The sequence below is a fragment of the Gossypium hirsutum genome, chromosome D05 (genome assembly GCF_007990345.1).
Source record: "Gossypium hirsutum isolate 1008001.06 chromosome D05, Gossypium_hirsutum_v2.1, whole genome shotgun sequence".
Lineage (NCBI taxonomy): Eukaryota > Viridiplantae > Streptophyta > Magnoliopsida > Malvales > Malvaceae > Gossypium > Gossypium hirsutum.
The window spans coordinates 10,849,736-10,872,729 of record NC_053441.1 but is presented as its reverse complement, the minus strand read 5'-3'; the positions used below and the strand labels follow the sequence as shown (position 1 = coordinate 10,872,729).

The following is a 22,994-nucleotide window of genomic DNA, read 5'->3' as shown; positions in this document are numbered from 1 at the left end:
ACTTTTAAAGTAATTTTTGCAATATTCCAATTTTACCCTTAATTCTTCAATTCTCCTGATTTTTCTCAACGTATGCCGCCCAAAATATCTTCTTTTGGGATTATTTTCAATTTATGTTCCTCCTCATTTAACAATTGAGCTATTTAATCCTTCTAGTAACTTTTACACCTTTTCAATTTAGTCCTTTTTACGTAATTGACTATCCAAACATTAAAATTTTCTAACAAAATTTTTATACCATATTAATAATATTTCATAATTAATTATAAAATTATTTTAACTCGGTTTTACGAGATCAAGGTCTCGATACCTTATTTTTACCAAATTTCTTCAATAATTTCTTTTTCTAACTAACCACTAAATCGGTAAAATTTTTCTATCGATATTTTCATACGATTTTCTTATCATATCAATATTCATGCAAAAATATTAAAATAAATTTCTCTTTAAATCGGATTTGTGGTTATAGCCTTGAATTTGGGCCATTACAAAATTTTTATCAAGAAGCCAATTGTTTGGTGGTTTCATACTTAATAGCAAGTTACTACATATATAGTTAATTAATGTATACCATGATTTCTCTGCACTAAAAAGTAAAGCTTGATTCCCTTCCTAAATAAATAAATAAAAAATGTTAACTCATATTTAGTGCCCTAAATAATATCTTAGAAGCCTTACCAATATAAGGAAAATATAAATCGGTACTTACAAGAACGTAGAGTTTTAAGAAAATGTATGTCCCATGTATAATAGAAAGGAATTTAACATATGAACTCTTGTTATAGAATTAAAAATATATTGCTTTCTTTTAAAAGTAAACAACATGCTTGGATGAAATGGGTAGAATTACAAATATATTGCACCTTCACTATCATATAAAAGACAAACAACATGCTTGGATGAAATGGGTAGTAAATTTTATTTAAATTATATTGCTTGGTTAAAGATATAAATTATGTTTTGGGACACATCTACTTTTCCCATTACTTCAGTTTGAATTTTTTTTTAAAATTAACTAGTGAATATTACCAGAGTGAACTGTGGGTATAAGGTATGGTCATTAATTAGGCAACCTATTACCATGGTTAGAAATCGTTTGATTTTTATTTTTTAAAAGTGAATAGTAATAACATTTGGAGTTTATTTCCAGTGTTGGGAAAGGATGGTAGCGATGCAGAAGTGGAAGAAATACATGGCCGGTATTTCAACAGTATCCATCTCACTCTTTCCACTCTGGTCTTTTTGTTGGTGTACTAATTAAAACAGGGAAGTTGTGGATATCATATTCCAAGATATCTCTCATCAATCCTCCTAATCCTATCATCAGTCACCAGTACTACTGTCTCCCTCGTAATGACTGCGGAAATCAGGTCAGTTGAGGAGAGCGGTATTTCATTCAATGGGCTTAGAGGGACGGGTGAAGCTGAATTGCACCAACATAAAACCAGCAGTTGAGGGGATTTCTTACCTTCAATTTCTACATCAAACATCAAATCCATTCAATCTTTCATTTTTATTTTCCATTAATTTAATCGTTATAATAATTCAAACATTAAAAATTACGAAAATATATAAATATTAAAAAACCATAATTGCAATGAACCAAGACCTAATGAAATAACCAGAAAAGAAAATTGTTAAAAGAAAGTTCAGTTTTCAACTTTTAACATTTTTTCCTCCAATTTCAAATTTTGGTCATAAATTGAGCATTCGATTTTTTGTTAAATCAATCTAATCATAGATGAAAGAAGATTTCAGGCAACTGAGATTCAAAGTCCTATCCAATAAAAAACAAAGGTTGAAGAGGTAAATAATCCTAAACTCGAATCAGGTTATAGACTAAATTACTAATGTAAAAAGTTTATGAATTTCTTAACTTTACTATGTAAGTATAAAAGGTGAATCAAATTACAAGAGATTTAAAAAAAGTTGATTTTATTTTAAATTTTGGGTAAAGCAAGTTTATTTGAGAATTAAGTGATTTTTTCCTTACTTCTCTATTTTTTAGGGTTTCTTAAAAAGAACATCCTGTTATAACTCCAGATTGGGTGCGCAACAATGGGAATGGAAAAAAACTTCTGGTTAAATTCTTCCAAGGCCCCAAAACTCTCTCATCTTGTCAATTTGATCCCTTTTTTAATTTCTTTTACTTTTTTTTACAAGTTATTCAAGGATTTCGAGGTTTCCGCATCAGCTGACCTTGTATTTTCATATCATTGAGGCACATTTTGAAAGTGGTAAAATTTATTAGCTGGAGGGAATTAAATTTTGACTATTGGATTAAAAAATGTTTTTTTTCTAGATACCAAATTGGTAGACTTAAAATACTTTAGGGCTAATTATGCACTAACCCAAAATATAACGACTAAGTGAAGCCGGGAGCTGGGGCTTTTGCGCCTTCGAATTTGTATATCAACCTGCAATTGCTAAACAGGAAGAAGAAAAACTGAGAAAACAAAGCAAGGAAGCAAGAAACAGAAAGAGATAAAAGAAATGGGGTGGATCGGAGACACCGTAGACTCCATCAAATCAATTCAGATCCGGCAGCTCCTCACTCAGGCTGTCAGTCTTGGTACGTTTCTTAATGGGTTTGCTAATATATGTTGCCCTGAATGTCATAAATCCCCTTTGGTTTTCTCAGTTTAATAATTCTCTCAACTTGTTTTAGTTTAAATTGAGATAAATTTTTAACCTTTTTGGAAAAACCCAAGCCAAATTGTATTACCCTTTACGAATCGAAAACCTTTTTTTTTTTAAATCTTTTTGTTTTGGATAGATCCAGAGTGGAGGAGCCTGTTTTGTTTCTGAGTTTGTTTAATGGGTTACTGGTGTTGACTGCCAATTTACTTGAAGATGACTCCTATTGACTTTCAAGCCTAAAACAAGAAATCTCTTTCTTTTCTTTTCTTTTTTTATTTTATTTTCTTTTATACTTTTTCTTTCTTTTAACTCGTATTGATCCCAAATGTACTTAATTTGGGTGAAGATTAAGAACTTGAAATCTAGATATTGATCACAAATCAAGATTTTGATACAAGTATATCTACCTTTTAATTTCTTTTATCTTGATCAAAGCTGAATTAACATGTTCAAGAGTTTAAGATATATCTATTCAAGTCCTGTTAGTACGGCATGCCTTGCATTCTCGAATAAACAAGTTTGAAAGGTTGTTGTCATTAGTTATCCTCCCTGTGAGATTTTAATCATACAGGAAGCCTTTGTGTTCCAGGTATGATCGTTACATCAGCCCTTATAATATGGAAGGCATTGATGTGCATCACTGGCAGTGAATCTCCTGTTGTGGTTGTACTTTCTGGAAGTATGGAACCTGGCTTCAAGAGAGTAAGTGAACTTAAAGAAGCAAATGCTTAAATGATTTTGGTGTGTCTTGCAACCTTAATTGTAACCTTATACCACTTTGCACTCAAGCAAAGAATGTTCTTCCAGAATCTATGAGTTAGAATACAGGAAACTATGATTGATGTTATATTCTTCCATGCACTATGATTATTTCTTTCATGTCACTTTTTAAGCTACCGAGAGTTTGCCACTGTAAGATTTTTCTTTATGGCTCACCCAGTAGGAAGGAAATGTTTCCTTCTGATCTGAATTGTTGGTTCTCCACTTTAGAGTGGATATCCTGTCGTTTAGAGAAGTTCAGACTTCAGATTATATACTCTGTTATTTTAGAAAGAAACCTAAGATAGTTTGAGAATGAAGATCTTATGGCTTGAAAATTCTAGCTTGTAACTTAAAGCTTTGACTAATAGCATGTGTCACTTTTATTACTTCGATCTATTTTCCCCTGGAGTCAATATCCGTTTTTTACTTGTATATTACCATTATCATGGAAATGTCTCTGGACAAACTAAAGTATGCATTGATGACAACTATACTCTGCTAGTTATGGTCGGCAATCTGTGATTAATCATGTTCATGTCATTCGATTTAATGAGTTACTTGCTTTGGATGTGTAATAAGATCATAATGGAGGTTATTGTATTTTATATGAACACTTCTATGAACCTACTTGACATGTCTGATCATTATTGTTCATTTAGATGCCCCTATTTGTAGCTGTTGCTTAACTAGTGAGGATTGTATCATATGCAGGGGGATATTTTGTTCTTGCACATGAGTAAAGATCCTATTCGTGCAGGGGAGATTGTTGTTTTTAATGTTGATGTAAGTCCCTTTCTTTTACTTTTTATTTGTTTGTAAGTTTTGTATTTTTTTTATTGTTGATACCGGTGTTTTTTCCTTAATGCTCTATTGCTAATTCATTTCCCGTACTGTGGATTTCTCAGGGCCGTGAAATCCCAATTGTCCATCGTGTAATTAAGGTAAGATTTTGATATTTTTCACTTATTTTATTGATCTTGGACTAAGGTGTATGCATCATATGATGGCAAAAAGTGGTTTTCAATTGATTTTGAAACTTTAAAGAGTTGCTGTTGTCATCTCTGTATGGGCATTTCATGCATGTTAGGAACCACTATTTTCACTTTAACATTGAATAGGAGCATAAAATCAATTTTTTAAATTTGCTAGTATGGTTGTGAACAGTTAGTCTCATATAATAGTCAGTGTGTGAGGAACATGATTTTGGTCGATCAATTGGTACATGATTGATCAATTGATTAGTCTTAAATAGTGGATGACCAAGTTCTTTTTGCTAAAGGTTTGGTTTGAGATAATGATCTAAAGAATCTAATTTTCATAGACAAAACTTATTATTTTTAACAGATTTATGTAAGAGCATGATCTGCCATCTTTTGAATTTTGATATTAAATATTATTTTAGGTCCATGAAAGGCAAGATACTGGAGAAGTTGATGTCCTCACCAAAGGTGACAGCTTATTTGAATTAAGATTAAGGTTGTTAGAAATAACCAGAATTGCATTGTTTGGTATTTAAATGTTCTTCCTTTATTTGTTCATTTTCAGGAGACAACAATTATGGGGATGACAGGCTTTTATATGCTCAAGGTCAGCAATGGCTTCATCGGCACCATATCATGGGCAGAGCTGTGGGGTAAGCCTCTCACATTTGATAGTTCTATTTGTGTACATGGAGCTGATGGATATCATTTTTCATCATGTATGGTTGTCTTCAAAATCCATAGTAGTCCATCTCAAGAGTTCACACAGATGCACGTGTATATATTTTCATACATGCTTATTATGGAGATAGGGCAATTCCTTTGGGACAGCATTGCTGCTTTCATTTGAAATTTAGGTTCCAACTGATTAATTAATCTCAACATGTCATATTTCAAGCAAAAGGTTGTTGTACCCTTTGATCAAGAAGAACAAAACCAAAGTTTTCTGATTACTTTCCTCGATTGCAGGTTCTTGCCTTATGTTGGTTGGGTAACCATAATCATGACTGAAAAACCAATTATCAAGGTATGTTAAATGACATTGCTTTGCTTAAAGTAGGAAACCATTTCCCTACAGTTATGCCCAGGTTTACCTGTAACATCAATGATTATCCATATTATACAATACTCCTTTCCTTCATCAAAACTTGCTAGTGATTCTTTTCATCATTGCAGTATATTCTGATTGGAGCATTGGGGTTGCTTGTTATAACTTCTAAAGACTGAGCAGCAATTTGAAGGGTTGGCCAAATCTACAAGGAAATCCTCCTACAATTGCCAACGCTTCTACCCTCTCCTTGGTATCGGCCATTTCTTGCTTTTTTATACACAGAACAAAAATTACAATTTGATAATTTATGGCAGAAAGAAGTGTAGTGAAGTAGGCTTCAGCAACTATGGTTTTACTCTGCATTTTTATATATCGGATTTTCAGCTGTAGATCCCATGTTCCTGAAATGTTGAAACTGAATTTTTATTTTTTATTTTTTTGAAAGAATGAAACTGATCTTTATAGAATGAAGGTATCAGTGATACCTTGTAGATCCCAGGCCCAGCCCTGATTTTTATTGAAGAAGATTAAAAAGCCCATGACGATTGTGAGCTATATTGGGCATTGGTGCAATGTAGGGATGAGCTTTAAAAAAATCAATCAACTTTGGTTCTGGTCGATTAAAAAATAGTTTATTTAACTAATTTGATTTTAGAAACAGATAATTGAATAAATCAATTTATTCAACTCTATTAATTTAATTTATATAATATAAATGGTTTTCTTTAAATAGTGAAAATGACCACACAAAAATATGTATTTTAATAATATAGACTAAAACAGGGGGGGGGAGTGGAAGAAGATTGAATTGAAAAATAAAAAACGAAAAACCCAAGAAATAATGAAGTATGAGAGGCAAAAAAACGATAAAGGGGGTGATGATGTTGGAAGCATCCTCCCAGTACATTCCACCTTCATCATCAAATGGAAAAGTTTAGTTTCACACACTGGAAGTAGGTGCTGTGGGTCATCTATCTATAATTCAACATGCAAGCAACACCATTCACATCCTTATCGTATAATGGGCCAAGGCAGTGTGGATGGAAGATTGAGATAAATCAACTATTTAGGTGATGCATAATTAATAATTAATAATTAATTATTGTGTCTGTGCCAAAAGAAAGAAGAAATGAGGGAACTCTGAAAGAGATAAAAAGAAGGAAACAAATCCTTGGATTTTAGAGGATCCGCTCCTTCGTCATTTTCCTTCCATTTTTTCGACTCCTTTGCCTCATTTCAAGCACACGTGAGAAAGGCGACAATGGACTCTTCACATGATTTATTATTACATCATCTCACACATTTTGCATCAATCCTTTATCTGTTTAACATGCAGAATTAAGCAGTTTTTAATTGTAAAAATCTTCATAGTGGCTTGTCAAAATTGATGTTGGAGTTCCACCATGCATAATTGTTCTGCGTTGGTCTCCAATATCATCTGTTAGCACACGTACCATTCAGTTAATAGAAGTTTTTTACAATTACAGTATTGGTTACAAGTTAATTATTAATCCGTTGCTTATCATTCTCTATAAATACAATGTATAATCAACATATCAATGTAGTTTAGATAATTCTTCTTTTTTCTCTTCATATATAATTCTCGGGATTTAGTTATCATCTTACTCTCTAATATCATCATACCAAATTTTACTTGCAATTGCTCCGATATATATATGATGTGGTAAGTAGAATTTTTGCCTTTCTTTTATAATTCAAAAAAATATATAATGTAATAAATTGAATGCATTAGTTTTAATTTAAGTTTAAATTGTGCTTTTTCTTTAGTGGGTGCTTGAACATTTTATATGAATGGCTTTAATTTATGACCTGGATTGATAAGATTAGAGATTGGAGTTTTATGCCATAATATTTTGGTAGGTAATCAAGTTTGGGTTCTTCCAAATAATTAAATGAATCAATGAATGAGATCAGCTATGTAACACACATGGTATTAGAGCTTCCTAAGATTAACCAAAGCAGAGAGAGGTTTTAAGTGCATCTCTGAATTACCAATAATTAAAAGTACATTAATACAACCAAGAAGTAACTTTGATGCATATGCAAAAGCATCAACAAACAAACAGGTGGGGGCAACCTGGTTAAATGGGTCCACTCTCCCCTGTTTTTGATGATCCCTAGAAATTCCTGAATTTTTTTTTTCTGACAAAACAAAAACAGAACAGAACAGGGAAGAGATTCTCTTGCAAACTCACCTTTTTCATTAAATTTTTAGTTTTTACCACAAATTGAGACAGAGAAAAACCCTCCACAACCCAGAAAATTTTAAAACTGTTTTGATACTGCTATATCCAAAAAGAAAAAGAATAACAAAAGTAGATAAAATAAAACCAAGATGCCAAGAGATGAGTGTGAATCAAGATTTTGCCTTCTGTTCATCATGAAATTTTGTCTCATCATCATGACCCAAATAGTAAAACATTTACAGATTCGTTTAATTACATATCAATCCAAACCACATTTTTCTGAATAAAACAGAAAACAGTAATCGCTAACAGAACATAAAAAGATCAAAACTTGAAACACCCAAAAGAAAAAACAAGACAACGATCTATTCTTTCTTTCCTAAAGTCCACGTCTCAGTTCACGGAGATGGGCTAAAGAAAAAAAGCCTAAAAGACCATATATTGGTATACCAATATACCAATCAAGTTCACCGGAATTTCCAACTCCGGTTACCGGCAAATACAAGAAAAGGATAGGCAAAAAAAAGCCTATTTTGTTCTATGCTTACGAGGCTTTTTCCTATGATTCTTGGTTTGTTTCCCAAGAGCACTGCAGAAACCACAAGCTGAAACCTTTGGAGAAGGCGGGTCAATAGCAGGGGATACCTTACCACCAGTCCGGTAACCTCGTCTTTCACCATTTGATCGGTTTCTTTCGATGGTGTTGGTGGGGGCAACACCCTTAACATCGTCAAACTTTTCTGGGTTACGACTGTCTTGCAACTGCCTTGGTTCCTCTTTCTGCAGCTGTTTCGTGTCTCCTTCTTGTTGCTGCTCTTCTGGTTTCCCTTGATTCAACTCCGACAAAAACTTGTCATCCCAAACAAGCCCCGAAGACCCTTGCCTCCTAAAAGACACCGCTGATCTTTGCAAACCAGCCATGGCGGACGCTGGTACCTCTCGCTTCTTCTCTCTTCAATTAAACTAAAAGATAAAACCCAATATCTCCATTTAAATATTCGAGCTTGTTGTAAATATATGGAGAGAGTGGAGGATAGAGAAATCTGGAAGATTTGGTTAGGAAAAAGTCACAATAAGGCAACTGAGTCAATATTTCAAGTTTTTTACATATTTTTTTCTGTCGAGTGTCAATTGTTCACTTAAGTATAGATAAAAAAAATTTATGTAATTGTAAAAAGTCGGTTTCTTTTTTGATAATCGACATCATAATATTTCACTAAGTAGTATAATTAAGAGTTGGAGGACAGTAATTATCTTTTAAAAACGTTGGCGAATGAGCCTCGACCAATGGCCTAACGCCCACTGATTATCACTTCATGCTGATCAAGTTTAGAAAATAACGATTTTATATTTTTAAGGTCGATCAAGTTTTAAATAATATTCATTAATGATGTTAATCAAGACACATGAGAATGAATTTCGTAGGTAATAATTTTAAGCATTTAATTCACACTCACTCTCTCTATAAATATTCACTCCAGATATTAGCTTAAATAAATACCTAACATATCATATCATCACTTCCTTTTAGTAGGGGGGAAAACGAGGAAAATATACATGCATGATAATTCATGTAAAAAGTAATTACACTCCAAGCTTTTTCCTCATCAATAAAATAATTATTTTATTATTAATGAAGCTTTCCATTCACCCTATTTTATTTATTTATTTTCTTAAGTGACCATAAGGACACACTTAATTTATTTTATATCTTTTGTTGATAAGATACCAAAAAGAAGGAAATTTCATTGTGAAATGGACTAGTTTGGAGAAATATTTATTGTGGAAGATGGCACATTGAAGAAAGTCAATAAATTGGACAAAATGAAAGATATGGATGAAATTTTGTTACCCCCACCTACATGATAAAAGCCAAAGGGAACAATTCTGTGTGATGGTCCCCATGTTTTAATTGGGATGTTCAGTGTTCACATTTGGTGGGCAACTATAAACTCAATTAATGTGAGAGGTGAAGTCTAAATTCTCCTTTATTGATTACTTTATAATTTAACTCCAAAATCAAATTTCTCGTAATACCATCGGCCAATGTATGACAGGCACTGCAGTATCGTCTTTGCCAGTTGCCATGTTTGATCGAAAGAACAACTACCTTCATTTTCATTTTCATTTTCTCTTTACAACTACTAACCCAATGGAATAATCATTAATTACTAACTTACGTCACTCATTCCACCAAACTTGTCTTTCATTTTATTCTTTTTTTTCACTTAGTTGATTTTTGGATTTAATAATATTATTTTAGACTTTTAATTCAAGTTTTTCTTTTCGAGAGTATAATATATGTTATTAAATTAGTTATTAATTCAAAATAATATTTTTCTTTTTCTTTTTAAATATTTATTTGATTCTTAAGTAAAATAAAATTTCAATCTCATTTATAAAATCTAAATCGTACCAAATCCGTTACAGGGCTGGTGATCCAGTGAGAAGCACGAAAAGCCCAATATAAGAGTTGGCGCTAAATTTAAGAATTCAAATAAATCAGCCGCCAAAACCTCCGCCTTGCTGTTAGATCCATATATCTACTTGATTTTTCTCTTCACTTTCTCGCACTTTCATTTCTCCCAAACACCCCAAAACAGGTATCTACTCTTTATTTTCTCTAAAACCTATTTTATTATTTTCTCAACTTTTCCAATATCTCCTTCTTTGCTTCTTCTCTGTTTCACAGTTCTTAAAGCATAATCGCTTTTTTTTCTTTTTTCTTTTTTTTTTTATTGGAATTAAAAGAAAATTTATGCAACGTGTTCAGTGAAATGTCTCAAAGATTGTTCGATTTTGAAGGTAAAATATATTTGAAGGGGTGGTTAAAGTTTCATCTTTAAGATGCACGGCAGAAAGGCGTATCAGTTGGTGAAAGAGTTTGCCGGTAGTGAAAAAGGGCATCTCAAGATTTTCAACGTAAGTCTGCTTGATTTCTCACTTTTGTGTGTATAAATTATTTTCTTGCACACTCAACAATAATTCGGAAATGAATGGACCTGATTAAGTATAATTGAAAATTTGCTTGGTGGGTATGTTTATTCTCTTTGAATTTGTGTGTTTGTGCCGTGCGCATTATATGCGCTTACGATATAATACATCCGAAGGCTAATGGGTAGTCTAGTATAGATATGTTATTTTTATTTTCGGCATAAATTCCAGAATCTTTGCGTGCCTAAAACGCAGCCAGCATAAATGCCTCGAGTATGTGGAACTGAAACGTCGAGAGAACATTGGTTTACGTCAATTTTCACAAGTGTTTTTCGTAGGGATGGTGCTGATACAGGGGCACAAAGAAAAGAGTAGTGGATGCAATGGAAGTCAGTTCCGTTAATCGGGACGGAGAGTTGGAATAAGGAGAAGATGGGCGGAGAAAATGCTGAAGAACTTGAAAGAGTATGGTGTGGGGTGAATTTTTGCCTACTTGACCCAACCTAAACCTTGAGGGATCCACCTTGACTCAACCTCGATTCTTAAAAAAGAATTCATCCAACTTAAATTCAAATTTTAGTAGAGAATTAATTTCGATTTGACTTTTGAATTTAGTTTAATTGTTTTATTTTTTATTTTGAAGCAAATAAGAGTATATTTGTTGATTGTTTTATTATTTTATTTTGAAGCAATTAAGATTATATTTTTTAATTGTTTTATTTTTTATTTTGAAGTAAAAAAATTTAAATTTCTTTTGAGTTTGTAATTAAAATTTAATATTTATTTATCTATTAAAAGCAAAAACTTAATTTACAATAGTTTTTTTTTTTTGTAAATATATCGAGGTGATAGTTTTTTTTTTTTGTAAATATATCGAGGTGGGTGGATTTCAAACCCGATTTCGACTTTTTTTTTCCCTAATTTCACCGGACTTGATTCATCATTAACTCAATTAAAAAAAAATTCTAATCCTAACTGATCGGAGGGTCTGAATTTGTCAGATTCGAGTTTCTTAGCCATCTCACTTTTTTTTCTAAAAAAGTTCCCTTTTTTTATTTTTCAGAACACATCTTTCTATATATATACACTAAATTTTAATCTTGTACGCATAGTACATTTATCTATTTTTTAATTTATTAAATATTTTATTTTTATTTAATTGATTTAAATTAACATGATTTAAGTTGTTAACATAATTAAAATATATTAATATATTAATAATTAAAATTTCAAAATATAAATAAAACCCGAATGAAAACAATGAAATTGAAAGATTTTATTTTTATTTTTATTGCTATTAATGGAATAAAAATACTTAAATATTGAACTTTTATTAGTGATAATTTTTTATTTTTTTTATTTTTTTTAGCCTTACCTCATCATATTTGATAATTTTATTTCAGAAAAAAAATTCATGAATTATGCTGTCAAAGCTGTGGTGTAAATAGATTTGTGCTTTTTTTAAATTGTTGTATGTGATGTCATCTCACAGGAAGAGCTGTTTGAACGAGTAGCGGAAGAATGCAATGAGCATCATAATGCACTTCAGTCATTGATAAGGTAATCCTTGTTGCTATTTTGCTTCTTTAGCCTTTTCTCTTTTTCTTAATCCATCTTTGTCCCCCTCTTTAGTGCAATTACATCTGCTGCCTTTTTCCATTTATTTATTCAATGAATCAGCTCCGACTTTCATCTCTATTCTCCAAGTCTTTCCTACTACATCCTAGGCTTGTTTTTAGCCATGACCACTTCCTAGAGGTTTAGTTCTGTATGCTTTAATATCTTAAACTCAATGCTCAATTCCAATGGTACTAGTTGCAGTAGGTGGTGTTGTCTGAACTTCCAGTGGAGCTTGAGGTTGAAAAAAAGTACTGTAATGGAGTATTCTCTGAAGATTTTGGCTATAAGATGTAAAATATACTCTTGGGGATGCTGCTTTACTATTATTATTATGGATTCGCTTGGGGGTTGGTTTCAAATTCTAGTTTCACTTCTGCCTTTAACATGATTTATGTTATGATAGGAAAATGCAAGAGGAGGGACTAGAAGTCCAAACAGCTAGAAATGCAGATCATTATGGAGCACTCGTCCATCACCTTTCTTTAATTCGCAACAAGCGTTGCCTAATGGCATACGTGTAAGTATATCACCTTTCTTGCTAATTTGAATGTTTAGATGAAATTCTAATAATAAAAAAAAAGAATGTTTAGATGAAATTTATTATTACCAGCTGCTAAATTTTATACAGTTACAACCGAGCTGAAATTATTCGAGATTTGGCATGGAAGGTAGGGCTGCTTCATGAGCTTCCATGTGAAATTAAGGAGAAGTTCAGTGACTCAGAGGAACAGTATTTCAAAGATCATTCTAAATCTTTGAAAATGTACATGTCACAGCTGAGTCTTGATGTGAATGTGGTAATGTCTATCTTCTCATATGAATTAAACATTTTACCATAAGAACTTAGGAATCTAGGTTTATCTCCATGCGAATGGCAAACCTTCGAAGGTTAAAAATTAAAATGGAGGCCTTTAGATTATGATTCAGTTGTTACTTACAAAGAACTATGAAAACGGTTACGATTATGAAAACAGGGTAATAAGTACAAGCTGTCTTCCTTTCCTTCTCACAAAGCATTGAAAAGCACCTGTTGAGTGTGACCTAGATTGCAATGGCTGAAGTTATCGGCTTGTTTTTTTTCAGGATATGGTGCCTCCGAAAGATCCCTACATCAAGGTAAGAGTGCTTGAAGGTTTGGGAAGTGGAATAATTCTTAGTGATAAATCTGCCAATTTTGCTAGCCACTCAATGCACTTTCTGAAACGAACTGATGCAGAGCAATACATTGCACGGGTGGGTTGCTTTTTTCCAGTTAGTAAGCTTTATATCATGAAGAAACTACTGAATCCTGACTCATTTCTCACTATTTGTTTCAATAGGGCTTAATGGAGGAAATGATAAGCTGAGCCTGAAACAGTTGTTTATATGATGTTTCATATATTCAGCGGCCAATACGGTTAGCTTAATACCGAACCTGTTTATTCATTCACTCTTAAGTGCATTTTAGGTCTGAGCAGGACAAATGTAATAAATGTTACTTTGACAATGATAGAAATTAAATTTGATTTTTTTTTCTTTGATAGCGTTTTATATATACATTTAACCAAATATTTACATCTAAAAGAAATGGTAAAGGATATTAACATCTTTAAATTCTTTTGTTAATTTAGGTTTTCAAAAATAGCATGAGTGTGAAGAGAAACATGAATTTCTACTCCCAAGTGACTGTTGAAGACATTTTTATAATCAAACGGGACCTTTTTCTATATTTTTAGGGACTGGTAACCAGTTTTTTGCATTAATGAGATGTAGGTATCTATTGTCACTTTCTATATTCTTTCTCATGCCTTTTTTAACCCAATTTTTTAATATTTCATTTTGACACATATATTTGCTGTTTATTAGCAAGAAATAAAAGACGGTTGCTCAATTTCACCACTTCAAGAAAATGACCCGAAAACAAGAACTTCATCCCATCCATAAACATCAAATCAAATGTACTTTATGACTCACATTTTTTACAAGTTGCGAAGTACGGTCTGCAATAAAAAAAATCAGAATGTAAATGGAAAAAGATTTGGGTGAAGAAAAAAACCCTTAATGGGCAAATTTGGAACTTGGTTACCACCAATGGAATGACAGCCTTCAATCCAAAACCATGCCCATCTCGCCTTTTCTTCCATTTCTCTCCAGACTACCATTCCTGACCCAAGTTCCTTGTACAGATAAATGGCCTCTTCGCTGCCCACGCATTTAATGCTGCCCCAACTCTTCCCACCCAAAAGCTTTCTCCCCATTTCCATTGGCACCTTTTGGATTAACCCCCATCTATCCCCCTCCTTCAGCCCCCATATACACGCCTCTCCTTCACTTGCTCCACCCACAAGCGTCAACCCACCGTTGTGGCACAACAGCGCCGCAAATTCAAGCTTGTCCGCCATTGGAACACCGAATCCTCGCCACCTGTGGCCATCAATCTCGTACCCCATTACGCTATAAGCTCTGGCTGAAGTCATCCAGTAGAGAACCCCGTTTGAGTACACACTCTCATTTGGTGTCCACACCGTTAGTCTCACTGCAAATTCCGTTGGCACGAACCCCACGACGTGCCACGTGTCGTCCATCGAGTCGTACATTTCCAGCTTGAGTTCGTACATGGCACCCCCTCGTGGTGCTTCGGACATCCCGCCTGCCACGTAAACTCTGAAGTTCGGGTTTGGACCGTGTTGGACTGAGTCTAATGTTACAACGCCAACCGCCGGATTCGTTCTACTGATATTTGACATTGGAAGGTACCTAAATTGCCTAGTAAAAGGGTTACATAGAGCTAATTGAAGAACTGTACAATTTGTTGGTCTCACAAGGATGAGAGCGCCGATGGATGCAACGGGTCGTACCGGGTCGGGCAAGAAATCGAGTGAGAGCAGGTGCCAGTTGTCGATGACCGGATTATGGACATAGCAGTGTTGGCCACGGTTTCGAGTTGGGAGAGCCAAGAACCAAGCTCGGTGGTGCAGGGACAGTAGAATGAAGGAGGTGGCGATGGGGTAGGTGTCGACACACGCGTTCCAATGCCGGCAAGTGGATCTGGCACGTGCCAAAGAGTCCGGGGAGAGGAAGGAGAAGATCTTAGCTAGAACGTCAAATGGAAGGTTGCTCCACATTTCTACTGGGAACAAAAATGGTGAAAATGGTTGTGCAACGGAGAGGTGTATATAGTTCGTATAGGCAATTATTGGAGGGTGAATTATAGGACCACATGATATAGAGATGCGTGACCTACGTCACCTTTATCATGTGACAGATAAAAGGGTGGTTTTTGGAAGAGCCCAAAGGCCAAGAGCATTGAGAAAGAGAATAACTTGAAAAGGGAAAAAAATAATCTCTTCTCTCAGATGCTACTTATTAATAAATGCTGTTGGTGTTGGATTGATTTTTCATATAAATAATGGGTAAACTACAGTATAAATTGAGATGTCAAATAATGTAACCTTTATATAAATTCACACATCTTATGATTTTTTAGTGCTAAATGTCTGACTTTTAGGACTAGGTTGATCCCCAATCCCTAGTATGTTGATCCAAGTTGAGTAAAGAATTTAACAATATTAAAGTGTGGGGTAGTTAAAACTAATGATGCTTGTATTGTTTAAATTAGGTTTAAGGGTAAAAAGTTCTCAAATTTTTTTAATAAAAGTAATTAATTTTTTTTTCTACTTACTTGGGTATTTGAACTTTTAAAATATATAAAAAAGATTTTCAAAATTTTCCAAAAAAGTAATTAAGCCATTACCTTTTCTTTACACTTAATTGAGTATTTGAACTATCAACATACATTAAAAAAGCCCTAAGATTTTTTCAAACAAAAAAATAATTAAGCCCTCCTTTTTTTTTTACACTCAATTGGGTACTTTAACAGTTGATCGTTAAATTTAATTGTCCCTAATGTTTTTCAATTAAAATCACCCCGTGTCACAACCACGATGATATGTAGCAAAAAAATTATAAAATTAAAAATCAATAAAAATTATAAAAATTATTAAATTTTAATAAAAAACATTGAAAATTAGAAAAAAATATAAAAAAATCTTAAAAAAATATATGTGGTGAAAAATGATAAAAAATAAAAATCAATAAAAGTTATAGAAAAATTATAAAATACTTCTTTTGGTATGATAATTTTTATGATTTTTTTACAAATTTTATATTTCTTCACATTTGTCATAATTTTCTTACGATTTTATAAAATTTTATAAATTTCTTTTTCTATATTACTATATATTTTATAATTTTTTATGGTTTTTATAAAATTTTACACTTTTTTATAATTTTTTCGGTTTTTGTATTTTTTATATTTTTATTAAAATTTAATAATTTTACAATTTTTATTAATTTTTATTTTTTATAAATTTTTTTATCACATGTCACACCGTGATTGTGATACAAGATGAATTTAACTGAAAAAATTAAGAACAGTTAACTTTAACGTCAACGGTTAAAATACTCAATTGAGTGTAAAAAAGAGCAGGACCTTAATTATTTTTTTGAAAAAATTTGAATTTTTTTTTATGCAAATACCTGAAAAGATAAGGTCTTAATTATTATTTTTTTCTGAAAACATTTTAACTTTTCACACATTTAAGCTTTTAAGTAAAAGGAACCGTCCCAATGAAGATAAAGATGAAACAAACACGCCACAGTGACAGCTTTGGTAGTCAATAAAATCAAAGCAGTGACGTTGATTTCATCTTTATCATAAACTCAAGATTAGTGCTTATTTAAGCTACACATATATTTTAAGTATTTATATAATTTGATTATTCAACATTCTTATCAATACCACACATGATCTTACTACATAAAAATCGAAATTTTAATTTTATTAACTTCAAAATTGTTGATGTATTTATTACAAGTCAATAATCAAATGACGAAATGAAAGAGTGATCAATAATGATATTTTTTCTCCTCCTTTTTATTGGTTTTATTTCCCCTTCAATTGGTTTAAACATTCACAAATTCTTTTTTTTATATAAATAAAATAAGAGAATTCACATTAATTTCCTCTCCATATCTTTAGAAACTTATTGTGAAATATTTTGTCATTCTCATTATTTAGAGCTTTAAATTACAAACACACATATCAGAGATTGAATATTTATTTGCTCTTTTTCTTTTTGTATTAAAAGTGTATTTAGCTTTTTGGGTGGAATACCTTAAAAGGAGATTAAGGGATTTCTCGTTGAGTGTTTGTAAAAACTAAAAGAATTTAGTTAAGTCAGAGAAAGTTCTTTTTAAGCCTTTAAAAAGATAGAGATAGTAAATATTTATACATTCTCCTTCAAATACAACAGTTCTTATAATGAATCAAGGAATCCTTAGTTGATGTATACCATGGTAGTGCATGTAGATAATTGGGGTTGAACCATTATGATTCAAAGTGTTTAATTTTTTCCTCTCTTCCAGTTAATTTAGAAAAATTTGTAAATTCTTTTCAAAATCTCAATTCATTCCGCTTGGTATTTATTTTAAACCTAACATAAATTTATTTAATCAAATATTTTAATGAATTTAAAATTCTTATTTATAAGTATAATAAATTGTATTATCAAGTAAATTTGTTTATCCAAACAATGCAATAAAATAAAATTATTTTTATAAAATATTAAAAATAGCAAATTTTGTAGTATAATCAACGTTAAATATTATATTATTAGTCTGTGTTTATTTGATTTGTTTAAAAAAATGATATTGAAAATTTTCAAGCTGAAGATGAAACAAATAAATAAAGAGAAATTAAATATTTATTAATGGACAAAGGAAGCTTGATTATTTTAAAGATGCAGAGATTCGTCTAAGAAAGGTAGGAAATTTTTTTATAATATCCCACAATTTGTCCTCTTCCTTCCCTTAGCTCCAACAAGGATTTTTAAAAATAAAAATAAAAGAAAATTGCGGTGATCCTGTATATGTATATTTTATATAAATACTATTATTCAATGATTTCACAGTCTAATATTTGCATTATATCATATTCTTATATTACGAGTCGCGAATTAGAATTTGAGATTTTTGTACACATAATGTCTCATAAAAGTCAACTTATTAAATGAGTTTTATTTGATCCATATTAATTGACTCGATTCGTGAACCCATGATTAAGCATATCTACTTGAAATTTTGATGGTCCAGTGAAACACTCCAATAAAACTAGAGTTACTAAGGTAAATAGTGTAAATTCTAAAAGGGATAAAATTATATAGAATTTAAATCCCTTAAGACTCTCCATTATAGATATGATCTAATCTCGACCTTTGATGTAACTCAATTTGCACCGTTGATTATGATGGAGTTCAGCTATAAATAAAGGCTTTCCCCACATTTGTAACTATTCCATTGTATTTAATTATTCTTGAGTTAAGAATATATTAAGAGTATTTACTCAAATATTTTGTGTGTATTATTTTCCTGTGACTTTTCAACTGTCTTGTTGATTTTTTCGTTTTGAGTTGATTTCGTTACATTTTTCTGCGCCTCAGAGAATTTTCGAGACAATTTTCATATTTTAAGAGCTAGACTAACTTAGATGCATTTGAAGTGAAAAAAATCACTTAAAATAATGTTGCACATTAATTCAAAGAGTTAATAATTAATTTGATCTTTGAGTTATAGTTAAAAAATCATTTTGATATTTTTAAAATCTATAATAATAATTAAAAATCATAATTTTTTTAAAAAGTATAAAAATATTTAAATAGGTCTAAATCTAAAAACATTCTTAAAATTAAAAAAAGAACACATTTCTTGCAAATTTTTGTTATATAAAAAAATATTAAAAATTTCAAAACCGTTCATGAACATCTTCATTCACATTAACTTCACGTTATTTTACTCAAAAATTGATTTGTAAATTTTATTTATTATTATTATTATTTTCAAAACCCTACTAAACAAATTATTGCTACTCAAGTTTTTTATAAACAAAATCTAGGCTTATAACACTACTTTCATTATTGATAATCGTTCTTGATAATTATGAATTTTAATTTTTTGAAATGTAAGATTTTCTCTTTTTAATTTATAACACAAAGTACCCTACTTCTTTTCTAAACTAATCATTTATTTTCTGTAACTCCAGTGCTCTTCTTCGTTTCTTCAAACCCACCATTTCTTCTCTCAAGTTTCAAATCAAGATTTTACTTTCAACTATAAATAAAAATATATATTATTTTTAATGATATGAGGAAAGCGGAGTCAATGTTATTTACATGAAAAAAGAGAAAAAAAAAGTAAAGAAATATGAAAATTAAGAGAGTGTAAAACAACAAAGCAAATGAAATAACGAGTAGGATGAAAGTGATTGGATATTTAATATTTTTTTATCAAAGTTTAAAGATTAAATTTTTATGAGAATAGATGTGAAAAAATTAGCTGCAAAATTTTTTCTTTTCCTTTTTTGAAATTTAATTTTTATATGAGTTTTTTTATTTATTGTTAAGAGTTTTTAAATTATTTTATAATTATTGTTAAGAAAATTTTAAAATATTAAAATAATTTTTTAACTATAGTTTAGGGATTAAATTAGTTATTTATTCATTGAATGAAAGTGCAACGTTACAGCCGAATCATGAAAATATAACAATTTGATTATGTAATTTTAAAAAATTAAGTGGTTGAAATATAATTTTAAATCAAATTTAAAAACAGTTTATGTATTTTATCCATAAATAAATAAATGGAAACTTCCATGAGAAAAAAAAGAGAAAGAAAAAGAAAATGGAAACTAAAGTAAAAAGCGAGAAGCGCCATAAAAATAGGACCATAAAGCGGGTCCCCGCTCCCCACCACTTCCCACTCACCCAACCTGCACATTCTACAAGCACAAGATGACAGGCAGAGACTTAACTCCTCCCTTCTGTTCCTCATTTCTTCGCTATCTTCTCTTCTTCAACTTTAAAATTTTAACCACAAGTATACTATAGTGAGAAAAATGTGTGTGTGAGTGATTCTTATACTCCAAACCACAAAGATTCTTTCCCCGCTTCCCGTAAACTGCTGCTTCATTTCTAAACCACTGGTACATATCAATACAATCCTCTGAATTTCAAACTTTTCCTTTTTTGTATTCACTTTGCCTTTGTCGCTTTTTTCAACTCTGGAAGCATAGAAAGTGAAACCTCCCAGAGTTTGGAATTGGGTTTTTCGTTTTTCTCTCTGGGAAGGCGAATCCTAATTGAGTTGGTTTGTCAGAGCAGCTTTGTCTTTTTTTGTTTGTAGCTGTTCGTGATGAAGTTTTCGGTTTTATTCAAGGCTGAAAATTTGATCAAGTTTGGACTTTTGGTTACTTCTGTAACTGGGTTTTGGTTTTAGAAGATGGAGATATTGAGAGAAATGTCTTTTGATTAAATTTTTTTTTTGTGAAAATTAGAAGTTGAGATGGTTTCTATGTATGGTTTTCTCAGGTGAACTCTAGCTAAAATTAATTCGATTTCAGATGTGGGTTTGAGTTGGCAGATGCTGATATACATTGCCTGTGGAATTTAGAATCATATACTTATATGTCGAGTTCTATCTGATACTTTATGTGTTCAGATGTTGGATAGAAGCTTGCAAATGTCGCTGAATTGCCCATCTTACTTATTAGTTAGGCAGAGAACTCTTTGTTATAAAAGGTTGAATCCAGTTCGTGCTATGCCCCCATCTTCAGTGATCTTACACATTGATGAAAGTGGGAAATTTCCTGAATCTAGGAAAACTTGTAATTCATTAATAGCTTCTTTAAGCATCTATGATGGGCCCTTGCTCAGTGCTCCTAATACTGTGGGAATACTTGGGGGGTTATCTGTTGATTCTACTCTAAATTTCTTGAGAAAATTAGTACATTTGAGCAAAGAGAACGAAGCAAAATGTATGCCTTTTGTTGTTTGCTCTGATCCAGTTTTGAATAGGGAGCTTTCATCACTGGAGAGGAGTTCGTCTTCCCTCTGCAGTAGAAATGAACCTTCACAATCCGATCATACCCGCATTGTCGAAAATCTACGGAGTAAAAGGGTTTTCCTTGAGAAATCAGGAGCTCACTGCATTGTAATGCCTTGCCATATTTCTCACTCATGGCATGATGAAGTGTTTAAGGGGTGTTCTGTTCATTCACTTCACATGGCTGAGTGTGTTGCTAGGGAGCTTAAGGAAGCTGGGTTGAAGCCACTGGAAGCCGGGAGCCCTTTGCGTATCGGGGTTCTCGCCACTGATGCAACTCTAAAAGCAGGGTTTTACCAAGAGAAACTGCAAATTGAGGTAATTGTTTTTGCCCTGTGAAATAAGCTCAATGCATCCCTTTAGGAAAAATATGTAGTTTGCAAAAATTCATGTAAGTAATAAACTATTAAACAGATAATAATTATTTGAAAGAAAGAAAAAGAAAAAATATTTTAGCTAGGTAAGAAGATCATTCATGGTTGACCGTATCTGGTTTGAATGCTTTTGAAGGTTCTAACTGAAACTTTCACAATTTTGAAGAAAAGCAGATAAGATTGGAACACCTGAAAGGTTTAAACTAAAGACTAGCTTCATCTATTTTTTATGTTCATGACAGAGGTGAGTTGCCTGCCTACCATTTGCCAAAAGATTTCGGAGGTGAAGAATATACAACATATATAATGTTTCACGGCTTCTATATTACCTCTGGGATCTCAACTTGTTTAGATTATATGTTTGGTTCGGTAGGTGATGCCACGCAGTATATTCGAGTGTAACTCATCTTTCGGAAAGTTCCAAAAGTCTGTTTTTTAAACCTAACTTGCTGTCTTCAACTGCCGTGGAGATATTCAATGCTGTTAATTTGGCTGTAAATTCATTTTCTTAGTTGTTCATTTTGTTACTCTACGCAAGTTGGAAGAAATGCAGACAAAGTTCACCAAATTTAATTGTACCAATATTACTGATCTCTATGTTTATGACCTCATTGTAATGTTATTTCGATTCGGCATGTTCATGTCCCATATAATACTAGTTTAGGCAGTTCGTGGTACCGATTTGACTATTGAGACAACTTAATAGTTACTTCAATATGTGCATGTAGGGGTTTGAGGTTGTGATGCCAGATAAAGCAACCATGGAACACGCTGTAATCCCTGCTATCGATGCTTTAAACAGAAAAGACATGGAAGGAGCACGGAATCTGCTGAGAATTGCTCTCCAGGTTCTTCTGGTTAGGGCGGTTAACACAGTTATCATTGCATCTGATGATATGCGTGATGTTTTGCCTCGGGATGATCCACTTCTTAAAAAATGTATTGACCCTATGGACGCATTGGCCAGGTCAACTATAAAGTGGGCACAGCAAGCTGCGGAGGAAGGTACATAAAAGCTGCTAAATTAATATTTTCTAAATGCATTCTTATTGTGTGTATTTTTTGGGGGGTCTCCTTTTCAATTACAAGTTTTTTTTTTCCATTCTTGGGGATTAAGTTGTGAAAATGATCTGGATATTGTTGTGCACTATTTGTGTCAATTAAGAAAGGATATAAGAAGAGAAACTAGAGAGGAAATTAGACATAAGAAGTGCCTCTTTGTTAAGATTGTTGCAGAAATCAGATATGTTGGTCGAATTTTCTACCATATTTTATGTGGTCTACTGGTTGCATTTCATCAGATCACTGTGCAAAAATGGCACCTTGTGATTTTAATATTCATTAATCTAACCTTTTCTGTCTGCTAGCACCAAAAGCTCTGAGCTTTACACGCATCACCCAAAGAAAAAGAAAAGGTATTGGCGTGAATCAATAAGAAACAGATCCTATTCCTTTTTCATGGGATAATTTAATATTGAAAGGGGTAAGCAACAGATTTGGGCCGAAACTT

General features: G+C 32.0%; 5 protein-coding genes across 9 annotated transcripts; 3 read left to right on the top strand and 2 right to left on the bottom strand.

Moving 5' to 3' along the window:
• The first annotated feature begins 1,760 nt into the window (after positions 1–1,760).
• LOC107906485 (signal peptidase complex catalytic subunit SEC11A) lies at positions 1,761–5,866 on the top strand. Its single transcript, XM_016833485.2, has 8 exons — positions 1,761–2,572; positions 3,230–3,342; positions 4,114–4,185; positions 4,308–4,343; positions 4,805–4,850; positions 4,948–5,035; positions 5,352–5,409; positions 5,559–5,866. Exons 1-8 carry the CDS (start codon positions 2,494–2,496, stop codon positions 5,607–5,609), a joined length of 543 nt encoding a protein of 180 aa, XP_016688974.1. The 5' UTR covers positions 1,761–2,493; the 3' UTR covers positions 5,610–5,866.
• Positions 5,867–7,806: 1,940 nt separating this feature from the next.
• Positions 7,807–8,882, bottom strand: LOC107906484 (uncharacterized protein At1g15400). The gene has a single exon (XM_016833484.2). The coding sequence runs from the start codon at positions 8,559–8,561 to the stop codon at positions 8,169–8,171; it is 393 nt and encodes a 130-aa protein (XP_016688973.2). The 5' UTR covers positions 8,562–8,882; the 3' UTR covers positions 7,807–8,168.
• Positions 8,883–10,107: 1,225 nt separating this feature from the next.
• LOC107906483 (probable DNA replication complex GINS protein PSF1) lies at positions 10,108–15,580 on the top strand. Of its 5 annotated transcripts, none has more exons than XR_005913870.1 (8): positions 10,108–10,243; positions 10,446–10,562; positions 12,067–12,134; positions 12,598–12,711; positions 12,823–12,991; positions 13,278–13,427; positions 13,514–13,590; positions 13,805–15,580. XR_005913870.1 is itself a non-coding variant. In XM_016833483.2 (7 exons), the coding sequence occupies exons 2-7, from the start codon at positions 10,488–10,490 to the stop codon at positions 13,538–13,540; spliced, it is 603 nt and encodes a 200-aa protein (XP_016688972.1). In that variant the 5' UTR covers positions 10,108–10,243; positions 10,446–10,487; the 3' UTR covers positions 13,541–13,709. The 5 variants fall into 5 exon arrangements, 3 of the variants coding, with proteins under 3 accessions (XP_016688972.1, XP_040949626.1, XP_016688971.1); XR_001686718.2 differs by lacking the exon at positions 10,108–10,243 and adding an exon at positions 10,913–11,039 and having other exon boundaries at positions 10,443–10,562; XM_016833483.2 differs by lacking the exon at positions 13,805–15,580 and having other exon boundaries at positions 13,514–13,709.
• On the bottom strand, positions 14,084–15,298 carry LOC107906482 (F-box/kelch-repeat protein At3g61590). Its single transcript, XM_041093691.1, has one exon. It carries the CDS (start codon positions 15,296–15,298, stop codon positions 14,189–14,191), a length of 1,110 nt encoding a protein of 369 aa, XP_040949625.1. The 3' UTR covers positions 14,084–14,188.
• Positions 15,581–19,961: 4,381 nt separating the features above from the next.
• LOC107906481 (uncharacterized) lies at positions 19,962–22,751 on the top strand. The gene is made up of 3 exons (XM_016833479.2): positions 19,962–20,211; positions 20,597–21,428; positions 22,213–22,751. The coding sequence occupies exons 2-3, from the start codon at positions 20,727–20,729 to the stop codon at positions 22,495–22,497; spliced, it is 987 nt and encodes a 328-aa protein (XP_016688968.2). The 5' UTR covers positions 19,962–20,211; positions 20,597–20,726; the 3' UTR covers positions 22,498–22,751.
• The last annotated feature ends 243 nt before the right edge of the window (positions 22,752–22,994 follow it).

What these genes read in the sequence shown, in the direction of transcription:
- LOC107906485 (XM_016833485.2), top strand. Translation starts at nt 2,494, where the DNA reads ATGGGGTGGATCGGAGACACCGTAGACTCCATCAAATCAATTCAGATC. An exon ending in CACTCAGGCTGTCAGTCTTG is followed by an intron (nt 2,573 to 3,229) that starts GTACGTTTCTTA and finishes TTTGTGTTCCAG; the next exon opens with GTATGATCGTTACATCAGCC. An exon ending in TGGAACCTGGCTTCAAGAGA is followed by an intron (nt 3,343 to 4,113) that starts GTAAGTGAACTT and finishes TATCATATGCAG; the next exon opens with GGGGATATTTTGTTCTTGCA.
- LOC107906484 (XM_016833484.2), bottom strand. Translation starts at nt 8,561, where the DNA reads ATGGCTGGTTTGCAAAGATCAGCGGTGTCTTTTAGGAGGCAAGGGTCT.
- LOC107906483 (XM_016833482.2), top strand. Translation starts at nt 10,953, where the DNA reads ATGCAATGGAAGTCAGTTCCGTTAATCGGGACGGAGAGTTGGAATAAG. An exon ending in ATGCTGAAGAACTTGAAAGA is followed by an intron (nt 11,040 to 12,066) that starts GTATGGTGTGGG and finishes GTCATCTCACAG; the next exon opens with GAAGAGCTGTTTGAACGAGT. An exon ending in GCACTTCAGTCATTGATAAG is followed by an intron (nt 12,135 to 12,597) that starts GTAATCCTTGTT and finishes ATGTTATGATAG; the next exon opens with GAAAATGCAAGAGGAGGGAC.
- LOC107906482 (XM_041093691.1), bottom strand. Translation starts at nt 15,298, where the DNA reads ATGTGGAGCAACCTTCCATTTGACGTTCTAGCTAAGATCTTCTCCTTC.
- LOC107906481 (XM_016833479.2), top strand. Translation starts at nt 20,727, where the DNA reads ATGTTGGATAGAAGCTTGCAAATGTCGCTGAATTGCCCATCTTACTTA. An exon ending in AAGAGAAACTGCAAATTGAG is followed by an intron (nt 21,429 to 22,212) that starts GTAATTGTTTTT and finishes ATGTGCATGTAG; the next exon opens with GGGTTTGAGGTTGTGATGCC.